Source organism: Denticeps clupeoides, unplaced genomic scaffold, assembly GCF_900700375.1.
Source record: "Denticeps clupeoides unplaced genomic scaffold, fDenClu1.1, whole genome shotgun sequence".
Classification (NCBI taxonomy): domain Eukaryota; kingdom Metazoa; phylum Chordata; class Actinopteri; order Clupeiformes; family Denticipitidae; genus Denticeps; species Denticeps clupeoides.
In genome coordinates, this window is record NW_021630097.1 from 126,089 (window position 1) to 148,674 (window position 22,586).

At 43.9% G+C, this 22,586-nt stretch overlaps 2 protein-coding genes across 7 annotated transcripts; one reads left to right on the plus strand and one right to left on the minus strand.

Moving 5' to 3' along the window:
• Positions 1–708: 708 nt before the first annotated feature.
• Positions 709–7,761, plus strand: LOC114783490 (rab GDP dissociation inhibitor alpha). Its single transcript, XM_028968944.1, has 11 exons — positions 709–977; positions 2,236–2,343; positions 2,427–2,526; positions 2,787–2,921; positions 3,014–3,212; positions 3,323–3,454; positions 3,565–3,664; positions 4,434–4,605; positions 4,681–4,825; positions 5,072–5,126; positions 5,685–7,761. Exons 1-11 carry the CDS (start codon positions 933–935, stop codon positions 5,835–5,837), a joined length of 1,344 nt encoding a protein of 447 aa, XP_028824777.1. The 5' UTR covers positions 709–932; the 3' UTR covers positions 5,838–7,761.
• LOC114783486 (inter-alpha-trypsin inhibitor heavy chain H6-like) lies at positions 7,480–22,124 on the minus strand. Of its 6 annotated transcripts, none has more exons than XM_028968930.1 (17): positions 21,748–22,124; positions 20,396–20,431; positions 18,269–18,423; positions 16,196–16,306; positions 15,728–15,972; positions 14,853–15,022; positions 14,575–14,691; positions 14,287–14,458; positions 12,716–14,197; positions 10,425–10,457; positions 10,273–10,293; positions 10,114–10,185; positions 9,948–9,968; positions 9,750–9,794; positions 9,530–9,643; positions 8,551–8,934; positions 7,480–8,466 (listed from the first exon to the last, which is right to left on the minus strand). In XM_028968930.1, the coding sequence occupies exons 1-17, from the start codon at positions 21,850–21,852 to the stop codon at positions 8,198–8,200; spliced, it is 3,552 nt and encodes a 1,183-aa protein (XP_028824763.1). In that variant the 5' UTR covers positions 21,853–22,124; the 3' UTR covers positions 7,480–8,197. The 6 variants fall into 6 exon arrangements, with proteins under 6 accessions (XP_028824763.1, XP_028824762.1, XP_028824761.1 ...); XM_028968929.1 differs by having other exon boundaries at positions 10,273–10,290; positions 20,396–20,434; XM_028968928.1 differs by having other exon boundaries at positions 20,396–20,434.
• Between the last annotated feature and the right edge of the window lie 462 nt (positions 22,125–22,586).

Genomic DNA, 22,586 nt, shown 5'->3' on the forward strand with positions numbered 1-22,586 from the left:
TTTTAAAGTAATTTTACGCACATGTTCAGCTTCTTTCAAAGAGCTGGTATTTTGTCTAATTTCTTAAGGACTTGGCAACAACTGTAATAGACGCAAGGGAAGCCAGTTGGGAGTGAGGCTTTAAATTTGCAACGCTTAGGGATGAACTCAACATCTGCATTTTTAAACGATTACTTTAAACATGTTGATGTGTTTGTGCCTTCATTTGCATGTAAGGTGAAACAAAATATTGTACTCGGCTATCCGTGACATATGATTAAAGAGTTATCGTAAGAAACGCCTCCGACTTTTCACAATATCCTTTGGTGAATTAAATAAATTACGTTAATTCACAGAGGACAATAAAACACACTCGTCTTTTCCCGCAATCCTCTAATCCTTGTACAAACATCCTCAAGATGTTGCTACTGCGTTTGTCATCTGTACCGCAGGCGGAGGGATACATCGATGTGCAGTGACGTGGTCTGCGCCCACAAAAAAATGAAAGTGTCCTATTGATAATGCAAAACAAACAAAAACACACAAAAAACACCCCAGACAGGTTGCGAACTGATGGCTGTATAGAAGAAGATATGTTGTGAACTCGTAAGAACGGGAGCTCCCTGAGACGAAATTACGGGAATGTTATGTAGTGCTGGTGATGTCCTGCACTATTTTTCGGTGCGGACGCATGACATCTGATTTGAATAGTTCCACGGCCCAGGCCATCTTTGGGTGTCCTCGCCGGCTGCAGTCGCCTACGTGAACTCCCATTATTAATTGTTGTCTATAAGGGACAAATAATATTAATATAACATTTCAGCATTTTCTTGCGCGTACACGTCTGAGAAGACATCCACTGAGAAGTTATTTTGCGCGTTTTCACATCCAAGGTTTTTTTGTTGTTGTAGACAGAATTTGCTCATTTCCTGGGGGGAAAAACTGGGCACAGCATGGATGAGGAATATGATGTTATCGTGCTGGGAACGGGACTCACGGTGAGTAGCAGCCTTCTTGCCCTACCTATAAAATCGCAGGTGCATCCCGTTTTTTTTTTATTCGTATAGGAACAGAGGAACATTATTCCATATGTGCGACGTTTGGGCTGTTCGTGACCATCGCGGAAGAGCCACCGCATTTTATTTTCATGTCAACATCTTAATCTGGCCACGCAGGGACTCGTTTTTGGGCTTTAACGAATATGTGGACACTGTGGCACAGGGCGTGTATGTCACACACACACACACACACACGCACACACACACAGGCCTAAATGCATGCTGCGTCGTTTGAAGTCACCTGAAAAACGTTTTAAAATATTTATTCTCCTTTGAAGGGTTTCTGGTTGCTGAATGGGTTTCGTGTTGCACTGCCTGCGGGGTTTCTTTTCTTTAAATAAAGAAAAATATACCGACGAGTCGTTCTGACATTGTTCTGTTAACCGCCACGTAAAAGTCCAATTTAGTCCCAAACGTATTACTGTTGTCGCCGTTATTGTTTTTAAATGGTGCTCCACGCATGCGCAGAACAAACGGTAGCTTTTTCGCCAAACATTTCAGTGCCGCTATTGCATGGATAAGAGATATTAATCTTGTTATTAGTCGTGGTCAAGATGCTGTCACAGTCTTTGTCATGTGTCCCGCTCCCCGAAATTCGCCGTGTCACTGTTCAGCTGGAGCTGTGGGCACGTACAGTTGGACGTTGGGTGGGGTTTTTGGAGGAACAGTGTATCCCGGCATGCATTGCTCCGCCCCGATTGTGGGGGGGGGGGGGGGGGGGGGGGGGTAATTTAATGGCTGAACAACCACGAAATGAAACCGCGCAGGCATCTCAAATGCAGTGTTGTGCAAGATATGATGACGTGTCGGAACCGTTATAATCGCTAGGAAAAATATGTATTGCACAAAAATATGTATTACACAGTTTGCATGCAATTACTGCACTTGATTCCATGTTTCTACATAATTTTTTCTCTATAATGAATATGTTTACTTGTTGCAGAATATGATCTGTCTTTAAGACGTTTCTTTCATGTGCGTTAAGGTGGTAGTGGCCTAGTGGGTAACATACTCGCCTATGAACCAGAAGACCCAGGTTCAAATCCCACTTACTACCATTGTGTCCCAGAGCAAGACACTTAACACTAAGTTGCTCCAGGGGGGGACTGTCCCTGTAACTACTGATCGTAAGTCGCAATGGATAAGGGCGTCTGATAAATACTAGAAATGTAAATTATGGCGGTTTTCCCCTCGACAGGAATGCATTCTTTCAGGCATTATGTCTGTGAATGGGAAGAAGGTGCTGCACATGGACAGGAACCCGTATTATGGAGGGGAGAGTTCCTCCATCACGCCACTCGAGGAGGTAAATTTCACCGTTTAACAATAAAGCCATGTGCAAATCATAAACTTGAGCAAAAGATAAATGAATTCATCCGTGTTCCACAGCTGTACAAACGCTTTGACCTCACTGAGAGCCCCCCGGAGTCCATGGGACGAGGACGGGACTGGAACGTCGACCTCATCCCCAAATTTCTCATGGCGAACGGTCTGCTTTACTTCCCTTTTAATAGGACTCTTTTTTTTTTTTCTTGTGTCGACACAAAGTGTGTATTGGAGATGATGACAAATTGTAAATGTTGAAAGTAAATTTTTCATGCAATGCAAATTCATTGCAAATTCTTCATGCACAGACCAACTCGAAACTTGTGAAGTTGTTGTAGCAATTTTTCATGCAGCTTTGGAATGAAAAAAATAAAAGTGGCGGACTTATCTAATTATTATTATTATTATTTTGTTCAACTCCAGGCCAGCTAGTAAAAATGCTGCTTTACACAGAGGTGACACGATACTTAGACTTTAAAGTGGTGGAGGGAAGCTTTGTGTACAAAGGTGGGAAGATCTACAAGGTTCCCTCGACCGAAACGGAGGCGCTGGCCTCGAGTAAGTGTCACCGCTTTGAAACATTTCCATCCTCAGGGAACCCGTTCTGCAGGAATACTGTAATCTGTGTTCAATCTGTTTCCACTGTCCAGACCTCATGGGAATGTTTGAGAAGAGACGGTTCCGGAAGTTCCTCGTGTTCGTGGCCAACTTCGATGAAAATGACCCAAAGACGTTTGAGGGCGTCGACCCCAAGAGCACCACAATGGGGGAAGTCTACAAGAAGTTTGACCTGGGCCAAGACGTAATCGACTTCACGGGCCATGCTCTGGCCCTCTACAGAACAGATGAGTGAGTGCAGATGGATGTAGCTGTAGCAAAAAAAAGAAAATCATAATAATTCTCATCCGGACTTAGTAAATTAGAGTGGATGTAAACGTGAACAACTCTCCCCCTCTCAGCTACCTGGAGCAGCCCTGTCTGGAGACCATTAACCGCATAAAGCTGTACAGCGAGTCGCTGGCTCGCTATGGAAAGAGCCCCTACCTGTATCCCCTGTATGGCCTAGGGGAGCTGCCTCAGGGCTTCGCGAGGTGTGGCCCCATAGTAAATGATACCAAATAGTAGAATAGTAAAAGAAATCAAATACCAATAGCTTGTATATATTGTACATTGTATGTCTTGTCTTTTGTGCAATTGTCAGGTTAAGTGCAATCTATGGAGGAACCTACATGCTGAACAAGCCTGTGGACGAGATTGTGATGGAAGGTGGCCATGTGGTGGGAGTGAAGTCCGAGGGAGAGGTACGGAGAGCTTTCTTTCGGATATGCTACCAGAGAATAAGGATTTTGAACGTGGCGTGTTTCTGAACACGCCCACGCCATTGCGAGTCCCAGCCGTTCAAAACCAGAAGAGTAATAATTATGGCTAAGCAGTGACGTGGAAATGTGGACAATGAGGGCTGTTTGGACTGGCTCAACTCCTCCAACTTACATTAGGAAATGGAGCCCTGTTGAATATGTACTTGTACTGTCAGAATTGTATGTTTTAATAGCAGTAATAACACTGTAAAACAGTGCTTTATAACACATTTCATATTTTGAAACATCAATATTAAAACTGTGTATGACATTTAGTTTTGCTACAGTTGTACCAGTTTTCACAATTAAATAGCACTAGCATCTGAAAGCCCAAATAAATGTGCACATTTTCATTAATTCACTGTCGTAGGAGAAATGCACAAATGTTGAACTAGCCTTTAATTATGTATTTTTAAATTTAAGCATGTAAAGTCTCATTTTTGCTCTTTTTTATGTCTGTAAAAAGGACACCCAGCTGAAACATTTCTATATCTCACCTACATAGGCACTGACATTAAGCAACACGTCCACTAGGGGGCTGTTCAGAGTCCAAAGTTTGAACCTTCCGACAACATTCGTGATTAATTAAACTTGTTTTAATTAAAAAGCGATAGATTTATGGAGAAAAAAAAATTAACAGAAAATGGACGTAAGAGCATAAACTATCCTTCTGAATAAATGGAGGTCATCAGTCACTGACTCTTGTCAATAGGTGGCACGCTGCAAGCAGCTGATCTGTGATCCCAGCTACATGGCTGATCGCGTGCGGAAGGCGGGTCAGGTGATTCGGGTGATCTGCATCCTTAGCCACCCTATCAAGAACACCAATGATGCCAACTCCTGCCAGATTATCATCCCCCAGAACCAGGTCAACCGCAAGTCAGGTAGCTAATGCATTACTCTGCAGCTCTTTTTCGCTGTTGCTAGAAATAGTTATTAACGGTACGTGTCTTTTGCAGATATTTATGTGTGTATGATCTCATACGCACATAACGTGGCGGCTCAGGGCAAGTACATCGCCATCGTGAGCACCACAGTGGAGACGGCCGAGCCCGAGGTCGAAATCGAACCCGCTTTGGAGCTGCTGGAGCCCATTGACCAGAAGTCAGTGCCTTGTTCTACACCATCACAGCTCTACTCTTATATAATGGAAGGTCACTTCAAATTCCATTGCGCTGTAGAAACGCAGTGACCCCACGGCATTAGTTACTGGCCTTGCGTTAACCTTTGCATAATTGCATGTGATGTGCTTAAAATGTTCTTTAGTTCCTGGTCGTCATAGAACATTAGGGGCCAGCCTCGCTTCAGGATAACTGAGTCATGTGTTGCCTCTTTTGTCTGCGTGCGCAGGTTTGTGGCCATCAGTGACCTGTATGAGCCCACGGATGATGGCACAGAGAGTCAGGTTTGTGTTTCTCTGTAGATCATAATGTTCCTGATTGATGCACAATATTGAACCATTTGTATAACTTAACTACAAGTGTGTTAAGGATGGCATGTCATGGGGAACTGTCTCGACTTGGTACTGCAAGATTCACCCTCCGCATTCCCCTTCTTAGCCTGTGTCCTGATCAGAAGGGACTATTTTGTGCTTTTGTTCCCTCAAATGAGCCCCGGTTCACCTCGTCTCTCTTTACCAAAGGCTCTGGAGATGCACTTTTCATCTAGTTTATTACCTCAGCCGTTCGCAAAATCAACTGCTTTTTCAACACTTTATCTTCATCCTTGAGCTACTGACACCTGGACGTCCTCCATTCTGTCCTCTATTACCGGGGGCCAATGTAATGCTGTGCACAGGGCCTGCAGCTAACAACAGATTAATAATTTTGGCCGGTCTGGTGAGTGCATGGAAAATATAGGGAGGACGTGTTGCCTTGTTTCATGGTTTATGGACTGTCTTCATAATATGTCCGCCTTTCGTGGGCCGAAACAGAAGTGTTAATGTCTCCTTTACCTATTGCAGGTCTTCGCCTCTCGATCATACGATGCCACCACCCACTTCGAGACGACCTGCAACGACATCAAGGACATCTACAAGCGCATGACAGGAAGTGACTTCGACTTTGAGAACATGAAGCGCAAACAGAACGACGTTTTTGGGGAGGACGAACAGTAATGGAGGCGGGGCTGAAGAGGGAGGGAGGGGCAGGCTGAAAGAAGTACGGCAGAAGAGATGTAGGTTCCAGAGAGGCTCTAGATGAAGTCTGTTTTAAAGGTTTCAGCTCCGCCCCCCCTCGTCTCTTGAGTATCTCACCTCCTGCGGTCGCTTTTTTCTTTAGCCGTCTCAGATGCACACACACACACACACTGAAATGCACACTTTCTCTAGCACACAGACACACAAATCCAGTGCTCACCTGCCCTCACCTGTCTGCACTAAGAAAGCAGGGCTGAGGTTTTATTCATTCCATTTTCAAAATCGAGGCCGAGTAGAGGTGCGACGTCTTCTGTGTGTCGTTCGAGGCGAAGCCTTCGGTGCGAATTTACTGTGAGTGTGAGAGTGTTACGCTGTCACCCCACACAAAACACGGTCACCCAAACACATGCTGTCAACATCTCCTCATCCCGCTGCTCTTCATCCCCGCTTCCATCGAGGTCCCACAATCCCCCACGCTGACTTCATTAAACTGTAGTTACAATTCAGGCTGAACTGTCTTTACACTCTTCTTCTTCTGTGTCCAGCTCATTCGTTGGTTTTTCTTTCCTGTAGCGTCTTGAATCTTTACTCTTCTTGCAAACCTGTCTGAATGAAAACGGTGCGAGAACATTTTTCGTTGTAGTCGTATCCCAAGAGTTGAGGGAATAATGTTTTAAAATGGTTGGTATGGTTCTATTCGTATAGCAAGGTTCAGTGTGTTAATGACGATGGTGTTCTGAGAGGAGGTGTGACTTGGTGGGATTAAACTGGAAGGTAGCGTGCCGTTTCAAGGTCTGGTGGCAGGAAGTTGGAGTTCGACATAAAGGAAGTTGCATGGGATGTCTGCAGGCAGTGGAGTCCCACAGGCAGGAAAGAAGATCACAATCACGTGAACGGCCGTATGAAACCCAAAAGCAGGACTGGTGTGAAGAGTTGAGAAGCTGCCGACTAGAATAAAAAATAGGCACCAGGGACTTAACCGTTGAGAAGCCGGAGGTCTCGTTCTAGCTATTGCATAATTGCTTTGGTCTGTTATAAACAGTGTAATGCCATTAAGGTGGCAGGTGGTACTCACAACCCAACTGTTTTCCCAGCCTTGATAACACGTTAGCCTTGAATCGTCTTAAGATCGCCATTAGTTTCACCAGTTGTGACCTCTGTCACTTTACCCGATACCTTATTACTTTGTCCCCAGGACTGGGATTCTTGCGTTCATTTTACACACATTCCCAGCATGGAGTGTTGTGAACAACTCAAGGTTTGCTCCCGGCATGTCAGGAACCAGCGCAAGTTGGTCCCATAGCCATAGATTCCTGCATTGACCTTGTGGACCAGACTGCGGAAACTTATCCTTTTCTGAAAATGAGACGTGCCGGTGCTTTTATTAATCTCCCAGCCATACGTTGGGCACAAATTCAGCTTCTGTTTGTGTGGAAAACTTAACGTTCTGTGCTACCATGCCATCCATGAGGAAGGTACTTCACTGGACTACATTTAAATCCGTTACTGTTTTACCTCTACCTTTTTTTTTTTTTTTTTGTAAAATTATTTTTTGGCCTTGCTTTGTATGCATATAGACTTTGACTTTATTATTAATCCAGTGTCGTGGTTTACTGAAAACTGGAGTTGAATAGATTTTATTTAACAAGCATAGCTACTGTGTGTTTGGGGACTTCTCTTCAACAACGATATTGTGACCTTTATTTATTTAAATTAAACGATTAAAATATTTTGTTTTGCACTATTCATTTTTCGTTTTTTGCCAACTGCTGTGTCTTAATGTGTACACGCTGAGAGAAGTAGACGCCGTTCTGGTTTTATCCGTTCTTTTGAGTCATGCCTAATGTCTTGTGAAACAAATGGAATTCAATTCAAATACTGTGCGAATAAAATGCTGAAACAAGCCTTTAGCGGACTTCGGAGATTGATAGGAACCCTGCTTCTGTTCTGAATCCATGGTCATGTGACAGTGTAAGGTAGCAGCAACTTTTTGAAGTAAGTCAGTGTCATGTGGTACAGGAACGCTAGCCCACTTGTTATACGTCTAATTGATTATAATTAACAGTGTAGATGTATGAAGTATAGAGTGGCTACTGAACATGCCTAATGAAGACCTAGTGCCAACACATCTGCAAAAAAAAAAAAAAAAACTCTTGACAGCCAAAACTAGTACCAAGAGTTTCCACAACACACAACTGTCTTTTTTTTCCTCCTTTAAGGTCCATAATCACTGTGCCATATAAAGCAACCACCTTCAGCACGGTAATGTCCCAGTGTCCCTTTTTTGGCACTTCATGGCCTCATTTACTGTGACACCAAGCAAGCCTTGTTTTCTTCTTCTAAATGTGGTCAACCACATAGCTGAGGTACGACAGGCCCAGAAGTTTCTCAACTTCCACTTTTGGCACCACCCAGCACTGGTCCATGTGTTTCTTCCCTAGTGTGTCCTTCAGATGTTTCTCCTGGAGGGATACTGGGATGAGGACATCTTTGTGCTTAAGTACGCCCAGAGCCAGAGATGCCCCTGGCCTGAGCTGGCCGTGGTGGAAGTTGGCAGCATGAGGATCTTGTAGCTGTACAACCTCCAAATTTGCATGTTGGAACTGACCTGTGAAATGTCAAAGGTCAACATAATTAATATTAGACATTTTAGAAGGAAGAGCAACTGTTCAGTAACAATGAAAGGAAATACCTAGCAGGCCCTGTGAGTGAGGAGAGAGACCTTTTCCCTCAGCAATGTAGAAGCCCAGGTGAGCCATCTGAAGGTAGCTCTGGTGGTCATAGCGATGAAAGAGAACCAGGAAGATCACATCCTTCTTAAGTCTGATCCAGCAGCCCTGGTGGCTGTTGATGACAACCTGGACCCCGGGTTTTGTCACGGCCGCCGAATGGCTGGTTGAGAGTGCCACCGTTTCCTCTCCGTCAATCACCACAGAGTCCAAAGTCAGCGTGATTGTGACACCCACAGCCCCGTTCCTAGCCACGGTAATGGTGATCTGGTCAAAGTAGGTACGTGTACGATCTGGCATGTCCTGCTTTGAAGGGGCCAGCATCAGATGACCGTCCACTGTAATGCCTGACCAAAAATATATATATACATTTTTGTTTAAGTCTGTTTTGTGGTATTTTTTTTGTATGTCCTCTTCATGTTGTCACCATAATATCTGAAGGTTTCAGGGATGTTATCGTTCAGCTAGTTAAGAATTGATACATTTGATCTTTGCGACCATCATATAAGAGCTAGTTATATTTTACTCCAAAAGTATTAACTAACATCACCTCTATGATGTTATATATTAAGAATTAAATATAAAAATAGAATAGTCTCTATATTCACAGATTGCCGTTGAAAAAAACTGGAAAACAGCACACAATGAAATGTGTCCTCTCCTTTTAAACCATCACCCATGGTGAGCAGTGGGCAGCCATGACAGGTGCCCGGGAAGCAGTGTGTGGGGACGGTGCTTTGCACAGTGGCACCTTAGTGCCACCTTGGCGGCTCAGGTGGCACCAACCCGGCAACCTTCTGATTACGGGGCCGCTTCCTTAACCACTAGGTCACCACTGCCCCATGGGGCATATGATATTAAGAATTTGAAATTAAAATTTTATTTGTCACATACATAGTCATACATGGTATGATATGCAGTGAAATGCTTTTAAAGCATTACCTCTCTCTGTATCCTCCACGAGTCGCAGCACATCATTCGCTTCTCCATCAACAGTGAAGCAGAGCCTCTGATCCTTTTTAGGAAGCCGGATCACAAAATGAGGATCTCCATCCACTGGGACAGAACAATGTATGAATGAGTGACCCCCCTCATGCCAGGTGTGATTTCAATGGACTCTGCTGGTCATGTGACCCTCTAGCACGATGTGTGTTTGTCTTACCTGAAGAGGCAAATATGCGAATGGAGCCGAGTCTGGTGGGGCTGTCTGGGGGAGTGTAGACCGGTTTAACAGAAAATGCATAACATTAAGATTTGCACACGTGAAACAAATTCCACTGCAAGTATTTACACAGAGTTTTTGTGATTACACTGTTAACCCTGATATTTGATTTAACTATGTTCATAAATGTATACATACCTAAGGCGCCATTATTATCCCCTAAAAAATAAACCACTGTTTAAAGAGTGCCTTGCATATAGGGGCTTGTGCTAATGCTGGCAGTGAATACAATGTACAAAACTCATAATGTGTGCACCCATTGCAGTTAATAGGAATTTAATAATATTTTTGTTACTGCACTTACAGGATCCATAACTGACGTCTTGGTTGTTTTCATAGTCCATATCATAATCATAGGTAGCATCGTAATCTGAAACTAGGGAAAAGAAAGAAACATCCCGCTGTACAGTATAAAGATAATCCCAAAAACATAAATTAACTGAGATAATTTCTTTATGTTTACCTTTGATCAGGTCAATATCTGCTGTGACCAAGAAAAAAATATGTATCATGTATAGTTGGCACAAACTTTCCACAAAATAATGAAACAATACAATTTTAATCAGAATGTAAGAAAGTATAAATTCTAAAAATATGTAAGTCGAGAATATTTACCCTCACTTTGTACCTGGATGGCAGTAGAGACATCTGGTGGACAAAAAAAAAATCCATTAACATTCAGTCTAAAAAGTGAACAGATCTAACGCCCCTGCTGGCTGACCTGTGATTTTCAATTTAAATTTTTCATAGTTTAGTGATTAATTTATTGCTTGATATATGCTATTTGTTTCTCCTAAGAAGGTGTGGTCACTAGTGTTGTAGTTCTCAAGTCCGGTCTTGTGGTCTTGAGAACTACACACTACACAGAACTACACCGAGACCTCTTTTTTTGTGGTCTTGGATTTGTCTTGGTCTCGACGCTATTTGGTCTTGGTCTTGTCTTGGCCTTGGACATAGCGGTCTCGATGGGATGCGGGAAAAAAGAGAAAACAAGACAAGCATCCTCACAGAACAGTACACGCCTATATTCAAATGCAACCAGTCAGACCAATCGATGCAACCATCGATTGTTGACGAGCTCTGCGTTTCTAGTCGTTAAACTATGAGGAAATCTGACAAAGAATGTCGTGTATGCACGCATAGTACAGTCGTCTGTTCAAGGGGAGATCATTTTGTTTTTTGCAAGCAGCTAGCTAACTATAGAGCCATTTAAGTGCCATGAAATGCAAGAAACAATCCTGCGCACACAAGTTGTTCTGTACCACAATAACTTTTGGGTCACTGCTTGTTTTGTAGGAATTCAGACAAATAATTTTTCAGGAGAAGCCGTCAATACACCCTTTAATACACACAGCAAAAATTTTGTCATATGAATCAATGGGCCAAATGTAAATAGGTTCCTTTGAGAAGTTTTCATGTGAAGTTCCTGTTTACACCTGTATGCTCAGAATGCCTCAGAATCCAACTCGGCTAATATGATTCTAACTTCTTCTTCTCTCTGCACTTTGGGAACATCTATCCATAACCATGCATTTCCCCAGACCTTGTAATTGTTCCTGGTTGAAGTCAATAACACGACCAGTCTGTGTTGTCCTTCCGTCGGCTGAGCCTGTTATCTTTCAATATGCACAGAAAATGAGTCCGACTGACTACAATCCCATGTCTATGTGCAAGAGTAGCAATAATTTTCATTCCAAAATGAAAATAAAACCTGATTAGCTCCTCTCCATCATGAGCTGTGTATCTTAAGTATCTTAAGAAAATATATTTTAGAGTGTCAGTGAACATTTTAGATGAGCCAAATGTCCATTGTCTTCAATTCAAAGCAAAGGATCTTTACCCGAGACCTCTGTCACTGGTATAAGAGTCTTAATATGAACCTCTTCCTGGTACATCTGGTACGTCTTGGTTTCGGTACCCTCAAGTCTCGTCAGCATCTTGGTCTTGATACCCTTTGGTCTCTGCAATGCCTTGGTCTCGGTTTAGGCGAGTGACTACAACACTAGTGGTCACACTTGGGAATTAACTGCTTACTTTTTTTCCAACAGAACCCAGTGGTGCCATGTTAATTGCAGTCTATGGCTGAAGTGCAGTCATGCAATGCGTCTATTACTACCCGTGCAAGACACATTACTAGGCGACTTCAGGCACTAACTCCACACATCGACACTAAAAGGGGTGGTTTGTGAATTCTAGACAGGCCTTGAGATGGCATGACTCTGCAGAAATAATCCAACAGCCAGGAGCAGATTAAAGCCGCCCTGGCCTTCAGGTCAAATGGCTCTGGCCTTCAGGTCGACATTTCACAGCAGTGATGGATAAATGATCTCTACAGAGCAGCACTGCATTACCGCAGTCCCGTCACGGTGCACAGTCAGCAGCACCTCATTTCCAGGTCGGAAACTTCTCTATCAAATAAATAAATACGTTTCCAGAAGTTCCTAGCATTTAATTGAATGCCACTGAGCAAGGTACCGTCCCCACACGCTGCTCCATGGGCGCATGTGATGGCTGCCCACTTCAACAACAACAACAACAACAACATTTATTTCTTATATAGCCCATAATCACATACAGTACGTCTCAATGGGCTTTGACAGGCCCTACAGTTGACACCCCCCCACACAAACTCCCCACAAAAAAACTATAGGGGAGAGAAAAAAAGAAAGGAAGAAACCTTGGGAAGGAGTGATACAGAGAGGCACCCCCTTCCAGTGTAGAGTGAGCCTGCAATTGGTGTCAGTGCAGGATTTGTGATGATTCTCACCAACTTATGGATTAAATGCAGACGGCACATTTTGTTGTGTGTTGCAGTGTTTCGCAATGACAATCATTTCGCTTTAACTTCACTCTCATGATTTGAGATGCCATACCCCGCATCTGTGTGAGATTATTGTTCTACTTACCGAGGAGTCCAACTGCTTCCCAAAGCTTTGGGGCATCCGTGAAACCTGGCATGGGTGCAAACGTAGCAGCCATCAGAGTGCCGATGTCTAGGTTAGACTCAAGATCAGTGTCTACAGGTGAGGGGGAGGATGAGGGGAGATTGGAGGGAAGGATGGTCGGCGGCGGAAGGATGGTCGGTGGTTCCAGACTGAATACTGTGTTATTGTCAAGGTCATGGGAAGGTGTCCGTTTGGCAGTTCCGGTAGAGGCAGGCGGTGACGTGGTCTGAACCGAGGTAGAAGCTGTCTGGGTCGAGGTTTTCGCAGCAATGGTGGTGGCAATGGTCCTCACTAGGTTGGCCGCAGAATCGCTTTTCAAGGGGCCGGGCGGAGTGCTGTTTGGCTGGGTATCAAGGGCGACCATCAGCCCTTTGGCAGTGGCATTTGAAGGAGTTGAGGGCTTTTTTGGCAATTTCTCACCTGCTGGATTTGTAGGGGCTTTTCCAGATGGGAAGGTGTTGGAAGAGCGACTAGTTGTGTGCAGGCCTATAGGGGGCTGGGGGGCTTTTGTCAGGGGGGGCTTACTGCTACGTATAGGCGCTGATGACCGCTTCTTATTGGCTGGAGGGGCTGCCGTTTTCAGAGCCAATCCGGGGTTGTGTTTTCCAGCTGTCGGTGTGGTTGTGGGGGTATACGCTGGTGAAGTTGGTTTAGGGGTGTCATCCACATCTGGTTTGACCACAACCAAGGATGTGACAGGTGTCACAAAGTTGTATCTCAGAGAAAGGTTGGTGGCCTTCTCGACAAGTAGCCTCTGGATGAGTGGGTCGGAACTGTTTAGTTTGGCCAGGAGCAGCTCCTTGATGGTGAAATAGGCCCAGAGTCGGTGCACAAAACTGCCAGCACCTTCCATGACCCCAGCGCACCTAAGGGAGCACCCCGCGGGACCGTTTCCCCCCTCTTCTTTAGGGATTGTAACCTCCTTCTCAAACTTTAGCTTTTGTTTGGAGTCATTTGCGGTGAGAGCTACCTTCAGCTGTTTTGCTGCAGGCTTCAGCTGTCCCACCACCACCAGCTCTGAACCTTGGAAGTAGTTGGGGAAGAAGGAACGTGTGATTTCAAAGGCCTGCTGCCCCAAGTAGGACAGCTGGATGTCGGAGAGGAGGGGGCTGGCCACTTCATCGTAGAAACCCTTGAACTGCAGTGCTGCGTCGGCATCTTCATACACCATGCGAGACACGCCACGGTTCTCCAGGGCCAGCCGGCGGAGAAGGGGGTAGTCGGCGTCGTCACCGAACGCCAGACCGAAGAGGGACGCTGATCCCAAGGCCTCCTGCGCGTTGCGAAGGATGGTTTCGCCGGCAGTAACACCGATGGTGGCCTCGCCGTCTGTCAGGAAGATGATGAGCGGCACCCGGTGAGGAGACCGAGTGGAGCGGGAAGAGGAAGGACGAACATTTACAAACTGAGCCGCCGCGAGCAGAGCGGCGTTAATGTCGGTCCCTGGTGATGGACGGGAAAGTGGATGAATCAGAGGTGCTGAACATACAGGAATAAGCAAGGCCACAAGTGGATGTTTAGATATGACTTACAGCCATCAGCACTGATCTTCCTGATAAACTCTTTGGCATCTCGAATGTTCTGCCGTGATGCCTGCACAGTTCGGCCCTTCTTCCATATCTGGACTCTGTGTGAGAACGTAATGATGTTGAAGAAGTCCCCTTCACGTAAATCACCCAGGATTGTGGACATGGCCTGCTTTGTCTAAAACACAGCAAGAGTTTCGTTGACAACACATTTAAATCCAAAAAGGTAACAGGGTTCAGGGTTCCATTATTTTATCATCAGCAGGCCTTATGGGACCAGCGATGTTGCGGTACCTGTTTCATTTTGGTGCCGATCATGGACCCACTGATGTCTAGAACAAAAATGATGTCCTTGGGAATAACAGGAAGATCACGAGGTGCAAAGTAATGAACAAAGTATCCATCGTGCGTCTGTGAGGGAGAGACAGCATTTTACTCCCACTTTTTGTTTGTTTGTTATTGAGGCATCCTATGTTACAGTGTGGTAAATTACAGGATGACTAACACATTCGGTATGAAATAAGAAAAATCTATAGCTCTATATGAATAAAATCGATGAACAGTCCTCTGACCTGGATGTCCCCAATGAGGTCTCTGACCTCAACATCATACTGAACGATGAAGTCAGCATTCAGGCCTTTTGGCGAAAGGCTTTTCTGCTGTTGGAGAGAGGGGTTGTAGTGCACATGGGCACAGTGGGAGGACTGCTTAATCTGAGTAGAAGGCGGGACTTCATCCCCTCCTGCACGGGCGAAGAGAGAGATCAAAATCCAATAAAAAGCATTAGAAACTTAATGGGATGGCATCACCATGCATCATGACCTGCAGTAACTACTGTACAGTTAACACACATGGTCTGAAAAAAGCTAGGTTTATTATCTACAAGCCAATGACCTCCTTCTCCTCTACTTCAGACGTATTAGCATTTCTCACATTTCTTTTTGATTTGAAAACTGACAACAAAGCATGTGTTTTAGTATTTATCTCGGTGAACTGGTATTACAGAAGAATAAGAGATAAATCAATATATCTTGTCCCTTTAGAGAACATTGGATCCTAGAACTACGTAAAAGTTGCCCAGAGGGAATGAGTGACGTTGCACTTTGGTTTCCCAACAGATAAATTAGCCTCATATGTTGAGTGCTGGAATGGATGTAAGAACTGCAAGTACAAGACAAGCCCAAACATTGCAAAACACATTGTGCTTTCATTCCAACTTTCCTTCCACACAGATTTCAACATCACACATTCATCATTGAGGTAGAATTGCAATGAAAACATTCCATCTCGTGGTCCTCCATCAAGAGAACATCATACAATTGGATTGTCTATCTTTCCAAGTAAGCATTTAGTTTTTTTCAGAAGTATATTCCATAAAAAAAAAAACGTTTAGTTAATTGAGCCAATATGTAATGCCCCTTGTTACAGCACAGTGTGTGTCAGGTACCTTCAGTGTTGGACAGAAGTCTGCTGGTCCGGAGGGGAAGTGCTTTAACAAATCTGAGGCCACTCTGCTCAGTGATTCTCACGTCCACAGACAGGTTCTGCACTGGCTGGCCTGGCTGCAAACCCAAGGTCAGCTCATAGCGACCCAGTTTCCGTGACAGCAACTCCTCATAGGTCAGGCTGAAGGACACGTGCGACCCAGGAGGAACGCTCACAGCCACGCGGAACTTCTCTATCTCACGTTCCCTGATGTGAATACACACCATCTGTGATAGCTTAGGTATGAAACTGACTCAATTGAAAGAATATAAAATATATGAAAACTACCAGAAATGTCAGAATTAGCCAGCTTGGGAAAATGTGACTTTGTCGGTTAAATGTAAATGTGACCAAATGTTTAAACAGGCCAAAGTAATTATACATTATATACATAATTTGCCCTTGTGAATCTAAATCTTCTTGAACTGACTTGGTGGCGACGAGTCCTGCAGTTTTTCCTTGCTTCTTCGCAGCATCATAAATCTTCCTAGCTGCCATCCGCTCCTTTACATGGGCGACATAGTCCTTCCCGTTGGAGATGCTTCAAACATAGAGAAAATCAGGATGGGTTTCAAGTCAAATTAATAAATGCCATAACTCACAATGAAATTACTATAAATTACAATGCTGAAATTAAATCACAAGATTTCCAACTGTGTTATATTGATTTAATTTTGTAGTAGAAACTATACAAGTTGTCAATATGCATGCTATTAACTGTCCAATCAAGAAAATTATAGAAATGAAATTCACTGAAACATGAGGAAGTGGAAAGAAGGTAAAAACTCACACCCTTTAGTAAACAGTCACCAGAAAAAAAGATTACTAATAATCCCCTCTTGCACAGAGGTGCACAAACGCAGTCACACAGATGCATCTCTCCAGTAAAAATCCGCTGCCACACACTTCCCATATTCTCACTGGCGAAAGGTCAATAGCTGTTGAGCTAAAATAAGGTTACGTCCGTTCAAGCAAACATATTTCAATAAAAATCAACATCCACCGAACCAAAATAAACCCAGGCTCTGAAAACGGGATCTGTGATGGAGGAAGAGGAGTGGGGGCATTTGGAGTTTGGAAGAAAAACGAGGGAAAGTGTGTGCGTGGGGGGGCGGATTAGTCCAAAAACAGAGACTTCAGTCACAGGAACCACACGCTGGGGCCACAAGCATTTTCCTCTTGTACAGCCAGAGCGTCACCAGATGCTCCATGTGTGTGAACACAGGCATGAACACACAGGCATATGTGTGTATACACACAGCGTATAACTGCAAGCACGCCATTATGTATGGCCATGTGTATAATGGTGTGCGAATGTGTGTATTGGCCCCATGCCCGGGTAAACTGGGTGTCTCAGAAAAGGGGTCCCCTTCCCTGTGAACTTTCAGAGCCATGGTTTCAAAGCTTGCCATTCATCTCCCGCTGCACCTCAAGCAACAAGTGGCACTCTGGCACAGGCGAACATACATACTAACCCTAACTAAAATACATACACTGTAAAAAAAAAAAAAAGTTGGGAAAACGTACAAATTTAAGGCAACCTGGTGTGATGCATTTTTTATTTCTCTCAACGTCAAGCCCACGTAGTTGTGCTGACTTCATTTACCTAGTGCTGTTTCCTCAAAAGTCCTGGTAGGGATTCTCTTTACCGGGGATGTCTTTGTGTGTGTCTCCATGTGAAGGACTTGAGTTATTTTTTCACATTTTTAACATATAATAGGTTTATAACAAAAAAGATTATTCAATGAAATGGAAAAAAAGGAAAAAGACAGATTTTGCACATACAACTCACCATTTTCTATTACAACTATAGGAGAATAAGACAAGGAAGTCCCCCCCCTGGAGACACTTAGGGTTAAGTTTCTTGCTCAGGGACACAATGGTAGTAAGTGGGATTTTGAACCTGGCTCTTCTGGTTCACAGGCGAGTGTGTTGCCCACCACTGTGATTAGATTCATTATGTAATTTGCCGATTTGACAATTTGAACAAATGTTTTTCTTTTTTAATCCAGAGTGTACTTTTCCAAGCGAATGATTCATTACTGCAATTAAAAATCACCATGAGTGACAGACAGATTAAACAGGGCAACTGTAAGTGGGTGCCACTGTTTTTGGAATTTTTGGATGTTTATATTTTCAGGTTACTGTAAATTTGAGTATTTTAGCCATTTGCCGTGTTGTTCTGTTCTTTTATTTCTTTGTTTCCATTTGCATCATGTAAATAACCAGCACACACACACACACACACACACACACACACTATATTTAAGTCATTTTCCAAAATTGAATCTGAATCAGTCTAGTAAAACCAAAGACAATATTCAATTTCAGAGAGAGACTCACCTAAATAAAATGATGTAAAATGTAGATTGAAATATATTAAAGTGAAGCTATTTCCCAGAGCTCCTATTTTTGCTCATAAATTAATTATTTTGTGTCTGTGCCATTTCATTCATACGCAAATACAAAAACAAAGAGAGTGATAATGAAACAGCACCCTTACATGCTGAAGTTGGAGATAAATGCAGACGAAGGCAGATCCACCTCAAATGCCGCCTCCTTGGTGATGGGCAGCTGGTTCCACACACTGCTCTGGACTGTGGTGTGAGCGTAGCGAGACACCACCATGCACTGAACATGGTAGTCTGTTACCTTCAGCTAGGAACCCAAAACACACATAACACACACAAGGTTCAAGCTGTTGCTGAATGCACACAAGCATTTCATATTTTCATATTTCATATTGGTGTTCCATATTTTCCCTTATCCAGAGCAACTCACAATCAATTGTTAGAGGGACCGTCCCCCAGGAGACACTCGGGGTTAAGTGTCTTGATTATGGGTACCATGGTGGTAAGTTGGGTTTGAACTTGTGACCTTGAGGCCTTCTGGTTCATAGGCTAATTTTTTACCCTTTAGGCTACTAACACCCTTGATCATATTACCATCGTGCAACAACTGATGTTGTCACAGGATGGACCAGGGGCAGTTTAGCAGACATGCTGAGAGGTAGAGGAGAAGCTCCTGAACATTGGCTGGCGAAAGGGGCGTCTTTGGCGTACGTTGAAAGGAATCCAAGGGCTGGGCTGAGGTGTAGTCGTTGGGTAGGTCAAGAACATCAGGGTCAAAACAAGGAACAGGCAAGGGCAAATCCAAAAGAATCAAAGGAAGTATCAGTCATTGTGACACAAACCACAATGATTGGAGGGCGCGGAGCTAAGATGGCCACCGGATGTTTATAATAAACGCCGCCCACACCCGCATCAGCATCCAGGTGGCGGCCATGAAACATGTTACACAAAGTACAAAAAGATCATTGCACAAATAATATTTAAATCGCAGTGGTGGCTTAGCAGTTAAGCAAGTGGACCCGTAATCGCAAGTTCGCAGGTTCAAATAACGAACCGCCAAGGTGGTACTACGGTGCCACTGACCCCACTGCTCACAAAGGGTGATGGTTAAAAGCAGTGGACACATTTCGTTGTGTGCACTGTGTGCTGTGCTTGCTGTGTATTACAATGACAATCACCTTCTTTATCTTCTTCTTTAATATTCTGGTGATGCAACTGCAGAGTGCAAGAACTTCAGATGATCTTACCTCTCTTTTTCGCTGTTGTTCTCCATAACATAACAACAGTCACAATATTTAATAATATTAATAAAGCCACTTGCATCCCAGAATGCTTCCCATCATTAGGCGTGCTTACTGCACTTCCCTTTGGATGACAGCTGCATGAGTATTATAAACCTAAAATACAAAGGTCCACAGTGCCAGAAACATTCAGTGGATGCCTTAAGCAGGCAGCAAGAGCAAGACACTTAACCCTAAGTTGCTCCAGGGAGCCTGTCCCTGTAACTACTGATTGTAAGGGCGTCTGATAAATGCTGTAAATGTAAATGTATATGTAAATGCATAGCTATATGATCCCCGGTGCATCTGCACCTTCAGTGCAGTCCTGAAGGGCTCACTGCCAGCACAGAAGCAGTTTACAGTATACCGACTTCCAGAGATGAGGAAAGGGGACTGAAATTTAAACAATGCCCTGCAGCACCCTGAAATACATATCTGGGTCTCCACTTTTCCTCTTAAAAGTGACAAAGTGTGGAAATTACAATTCATGGAGGGGAAAGGTGGACATAAATTGTCCTAGCATCACTAAGGTTCAGCTGAACTGCCACAAATAGTTTCATATGTATAATGATAATAAATGTCAGCTAATTTAATGGAAAAATCAGGAAATGCAATTTGATTTACTAGGCCACCAAATACAGAGCATCAGGGCTTCTCATCCTCTTCCTGAAGACCCTTGTTCCTCCATTCCTCAGTCAGTTGATTAATAAGAACCTGTACTTGGAAGCACAAAAGAAATCCCACTGGCATTGGGTGCAAACGCGTGAGTTTACATAAAAAAAGTACTTTACATAAGAATTGCCGATAGAGCGATGAAGGGGATTTGGTTTTGGATTCACAAAAGACACCAGAGAACTGCCTACTCTGATCGCCTCCCATCCAAGAACAGGTTTCCAAGAATGCTTAGATTCAGTGGATTCAGTCAACCTACTGCATATGACTGATGGAGGAGGAGGAGTAGAAGAAGAAGAAAAGACCAGTGGAACAGAGAAAACTTACCGCTGGTTTAGCAGGTGCACTTTGCCTTTTAAGTCTCTGCTAAATGAAAGACCTTGTTAGAGAGGTCTACAAAGCAGTACAAGTTTAGGCAATTAATGTTGCGCTGCATGAATGAATGTAATTTTCTATATTAACAATACAAATATACTAGAAATAATATGCACGGGCATGACAAAAAAAAAGGAAAAAGCCTTTTAATGCAACACAAACACATGCCCCATTTCTTTATTGCATTTAGTAACTAGCATTGATTATGAGTATATTACACACACACACACACACACACACACACACACAGTACAGGCCAAAAGTTTGGACGCACCTTCTCATTCAATGTGTTTTCTTTATTTGCATGACCATTTACGTTGGTAGATTCTCACTGAAAGCAAAACTATGAATGAACACATGTGGAGTTATGTACTTAACAAAAAGTGGGGACCTGGCCTCCACAGTCACCGGACCTGAACCCAATCAAGATGGTTTGGGGTGAGCTGGACCGCAGAGTGAAGGCAAAGGGGCCAACAAGTGGGCCAACAACACCTCTGGGAACTCCTTCAAGACTGTTGGAAAAGCATTTCAGGTGACGACCTCATCGAGAGAATGCTTGTGCAAAGCAGTAATCAGAGCAAAGAAACTAGAATATAAAACATGTTTTCAGTTATTTCACCTTTTTTGTTAAGTACATAACTCCACATGTGTTCATTCATAGTTTTGATGCCTTCAGTGAGAATCTACCAACGTAAATGGTCATGAAAATAAAGAAACACATTGAATGAGAAGGTGTGTCCAAACTTTTGGCCTGTACTGTGTGTGTGTGTGTGTGTGTGTGTGTGTGTGTGTATATATATATATATATATTACTCATAAACAATGCTAGTTACTAAATGCAATAAAGAAATGGGGCATGTGTTTATGTTGCATTAAAAGGCTGAATTACAGGCATTCAAGAAATAGAGGCAGGGCACACTAAATGCCCGGCCTGTGTTCAGGGACCCAGTCAGGGATCACATGTCCCTGTGTCAATACATTACCACATATCCTGAGATGCCTGGAATACACAAGCAAGCAGAACCTTTCCAACGCGTCCTAAATCAAGCTTATTTTCTATACGACCAGAACTTGCTGTGAACAAACGGGATTTTTTTACCAAATTATTTTCGTCATTTAGGTCTGTTTTATCTAAGTACGCATTTTCACTGTGGACAGTTGCTATATTTGGGGGCGAAATTGCTATACAGTCAAACTGTCACATTCATTATTCACACAAGGGATTTCGTAACTTTATATTAGCAATATGTTCTATTAGATATAATTCTAAATATACATCGTACAAACAACTTAAAACCACTTACAACTTTTTGAAGGCGCGCTTCATAATCCACAGAGATTCCTCCAGGCAGGACGGCGATGAAGAAAGCCAGCATGCAGTTGACTCGAATCCCTCTGTAGATGCACATTTTGGTCGCTGGTGACCTCCGGTGCTCCGCGCGTCGCGCTCTGGCCGCTCCGGCGCCTGTGCGTAAAGACGAGGTGCCAAAGCCACGTTTTACGCAGCGAACGTCGGTTCGTTTTGCCGCGGGTGGGCGCCAAGGCCCTCCTTTCCCAGGAATTCAGGGGAGACGGCGTGTCGGGAAGAGGTGCCGCGCCGACTTCCACGGGTTCGGAAGCGGGAGCTACCGGAACGCCACCGTCAACCCGGGAATGGCTCCCACGCACGGTTCCTTCTGGTTTCGACGCCCCCCCGGTGTGCCCCGTAATGCTTTTACTTTTACATTCACGCCCTTTATCCAGAGCGACTTGCATCGTGCCTTCATGTCGTGATCAGTTCTGGTTCACTAGGACTCAAACCATGAACACAAGCACTTTATTTCACTCTGTTTTTCTTACATAAATCAGACAATAAGAAGGTTACAAGTTAATCTAAATATGTCATTTTAAAATACTCAGCGACTGAGCTGTTCTGACCTCGAGGGGAAGTTCATTCCACCACAGAGGGGCCAAGACAGAGAAGAGTCTAGATGAGTGTCTTCCTCGTACCTTCAGTGGTGGAGAGACCAGGCGAGCAGTATTGGAGGGTCGTGCGAGGTATAATAAGGGCTCTGAGGTAGGATGGTGAGCTAGGATGGCCGAACAAAGCATGTTTGGCTTTGTAGTCCAGCATCAGTATTTTGAATCTGATGCATGCAGCTAC

What these genes read in the sequence shown, in the direction of transcription:
- LOC114783490 (XM_028968944.1), top strand. Translation starts at nt 933, where the DNA reads ATGGATGAGGAATATGATGTTATCGTGCTGGGAACGGGACTCACG. An exon ending in AACGGAGGCGCTGGCCTCGA is followed by an intron (nt 2,922 to 3,013) that starts GTAAGTGTCACC and finishes TCCACTGTCCAG; the next exon opens with ACCTCATGGGAATGTTTGAG. An exon ending in CTGCCTCAGGGCTTCGCGAG is followed by an intron (nt 3,455 to 3,564) that starts GTGTGGCCCCAT and finishes TGCAATTGTCAG; the next exon opens with GTTAAGTGCAATCTATGGAG.
- LOC114783486 (XM_028968928.1), bottom strand. Translation starts at nt 21,852, where the DNA reads ATGTGCATCTACAGAGGGATTCGAGTCAACTGCATGCTGGCTTTCTTC. An exon ending in GAAGATCAGTGCTGATGGCT is followed by an intron (nt 14,198 to 14,286) that starts GTAAGTCATATC and finishes GTCCATCACCAG; the next exon opens with GGACCGACATTAACGCCGCT. An exon ending in AGATATTGACCTGATCAAAG is followed by an intron (nt 10,186 to 10,272) that starts GTAAACATAAAG and finishes TCTTTTCCCTAG; the next exon opens with TTTCAGATTACGATGCTACC.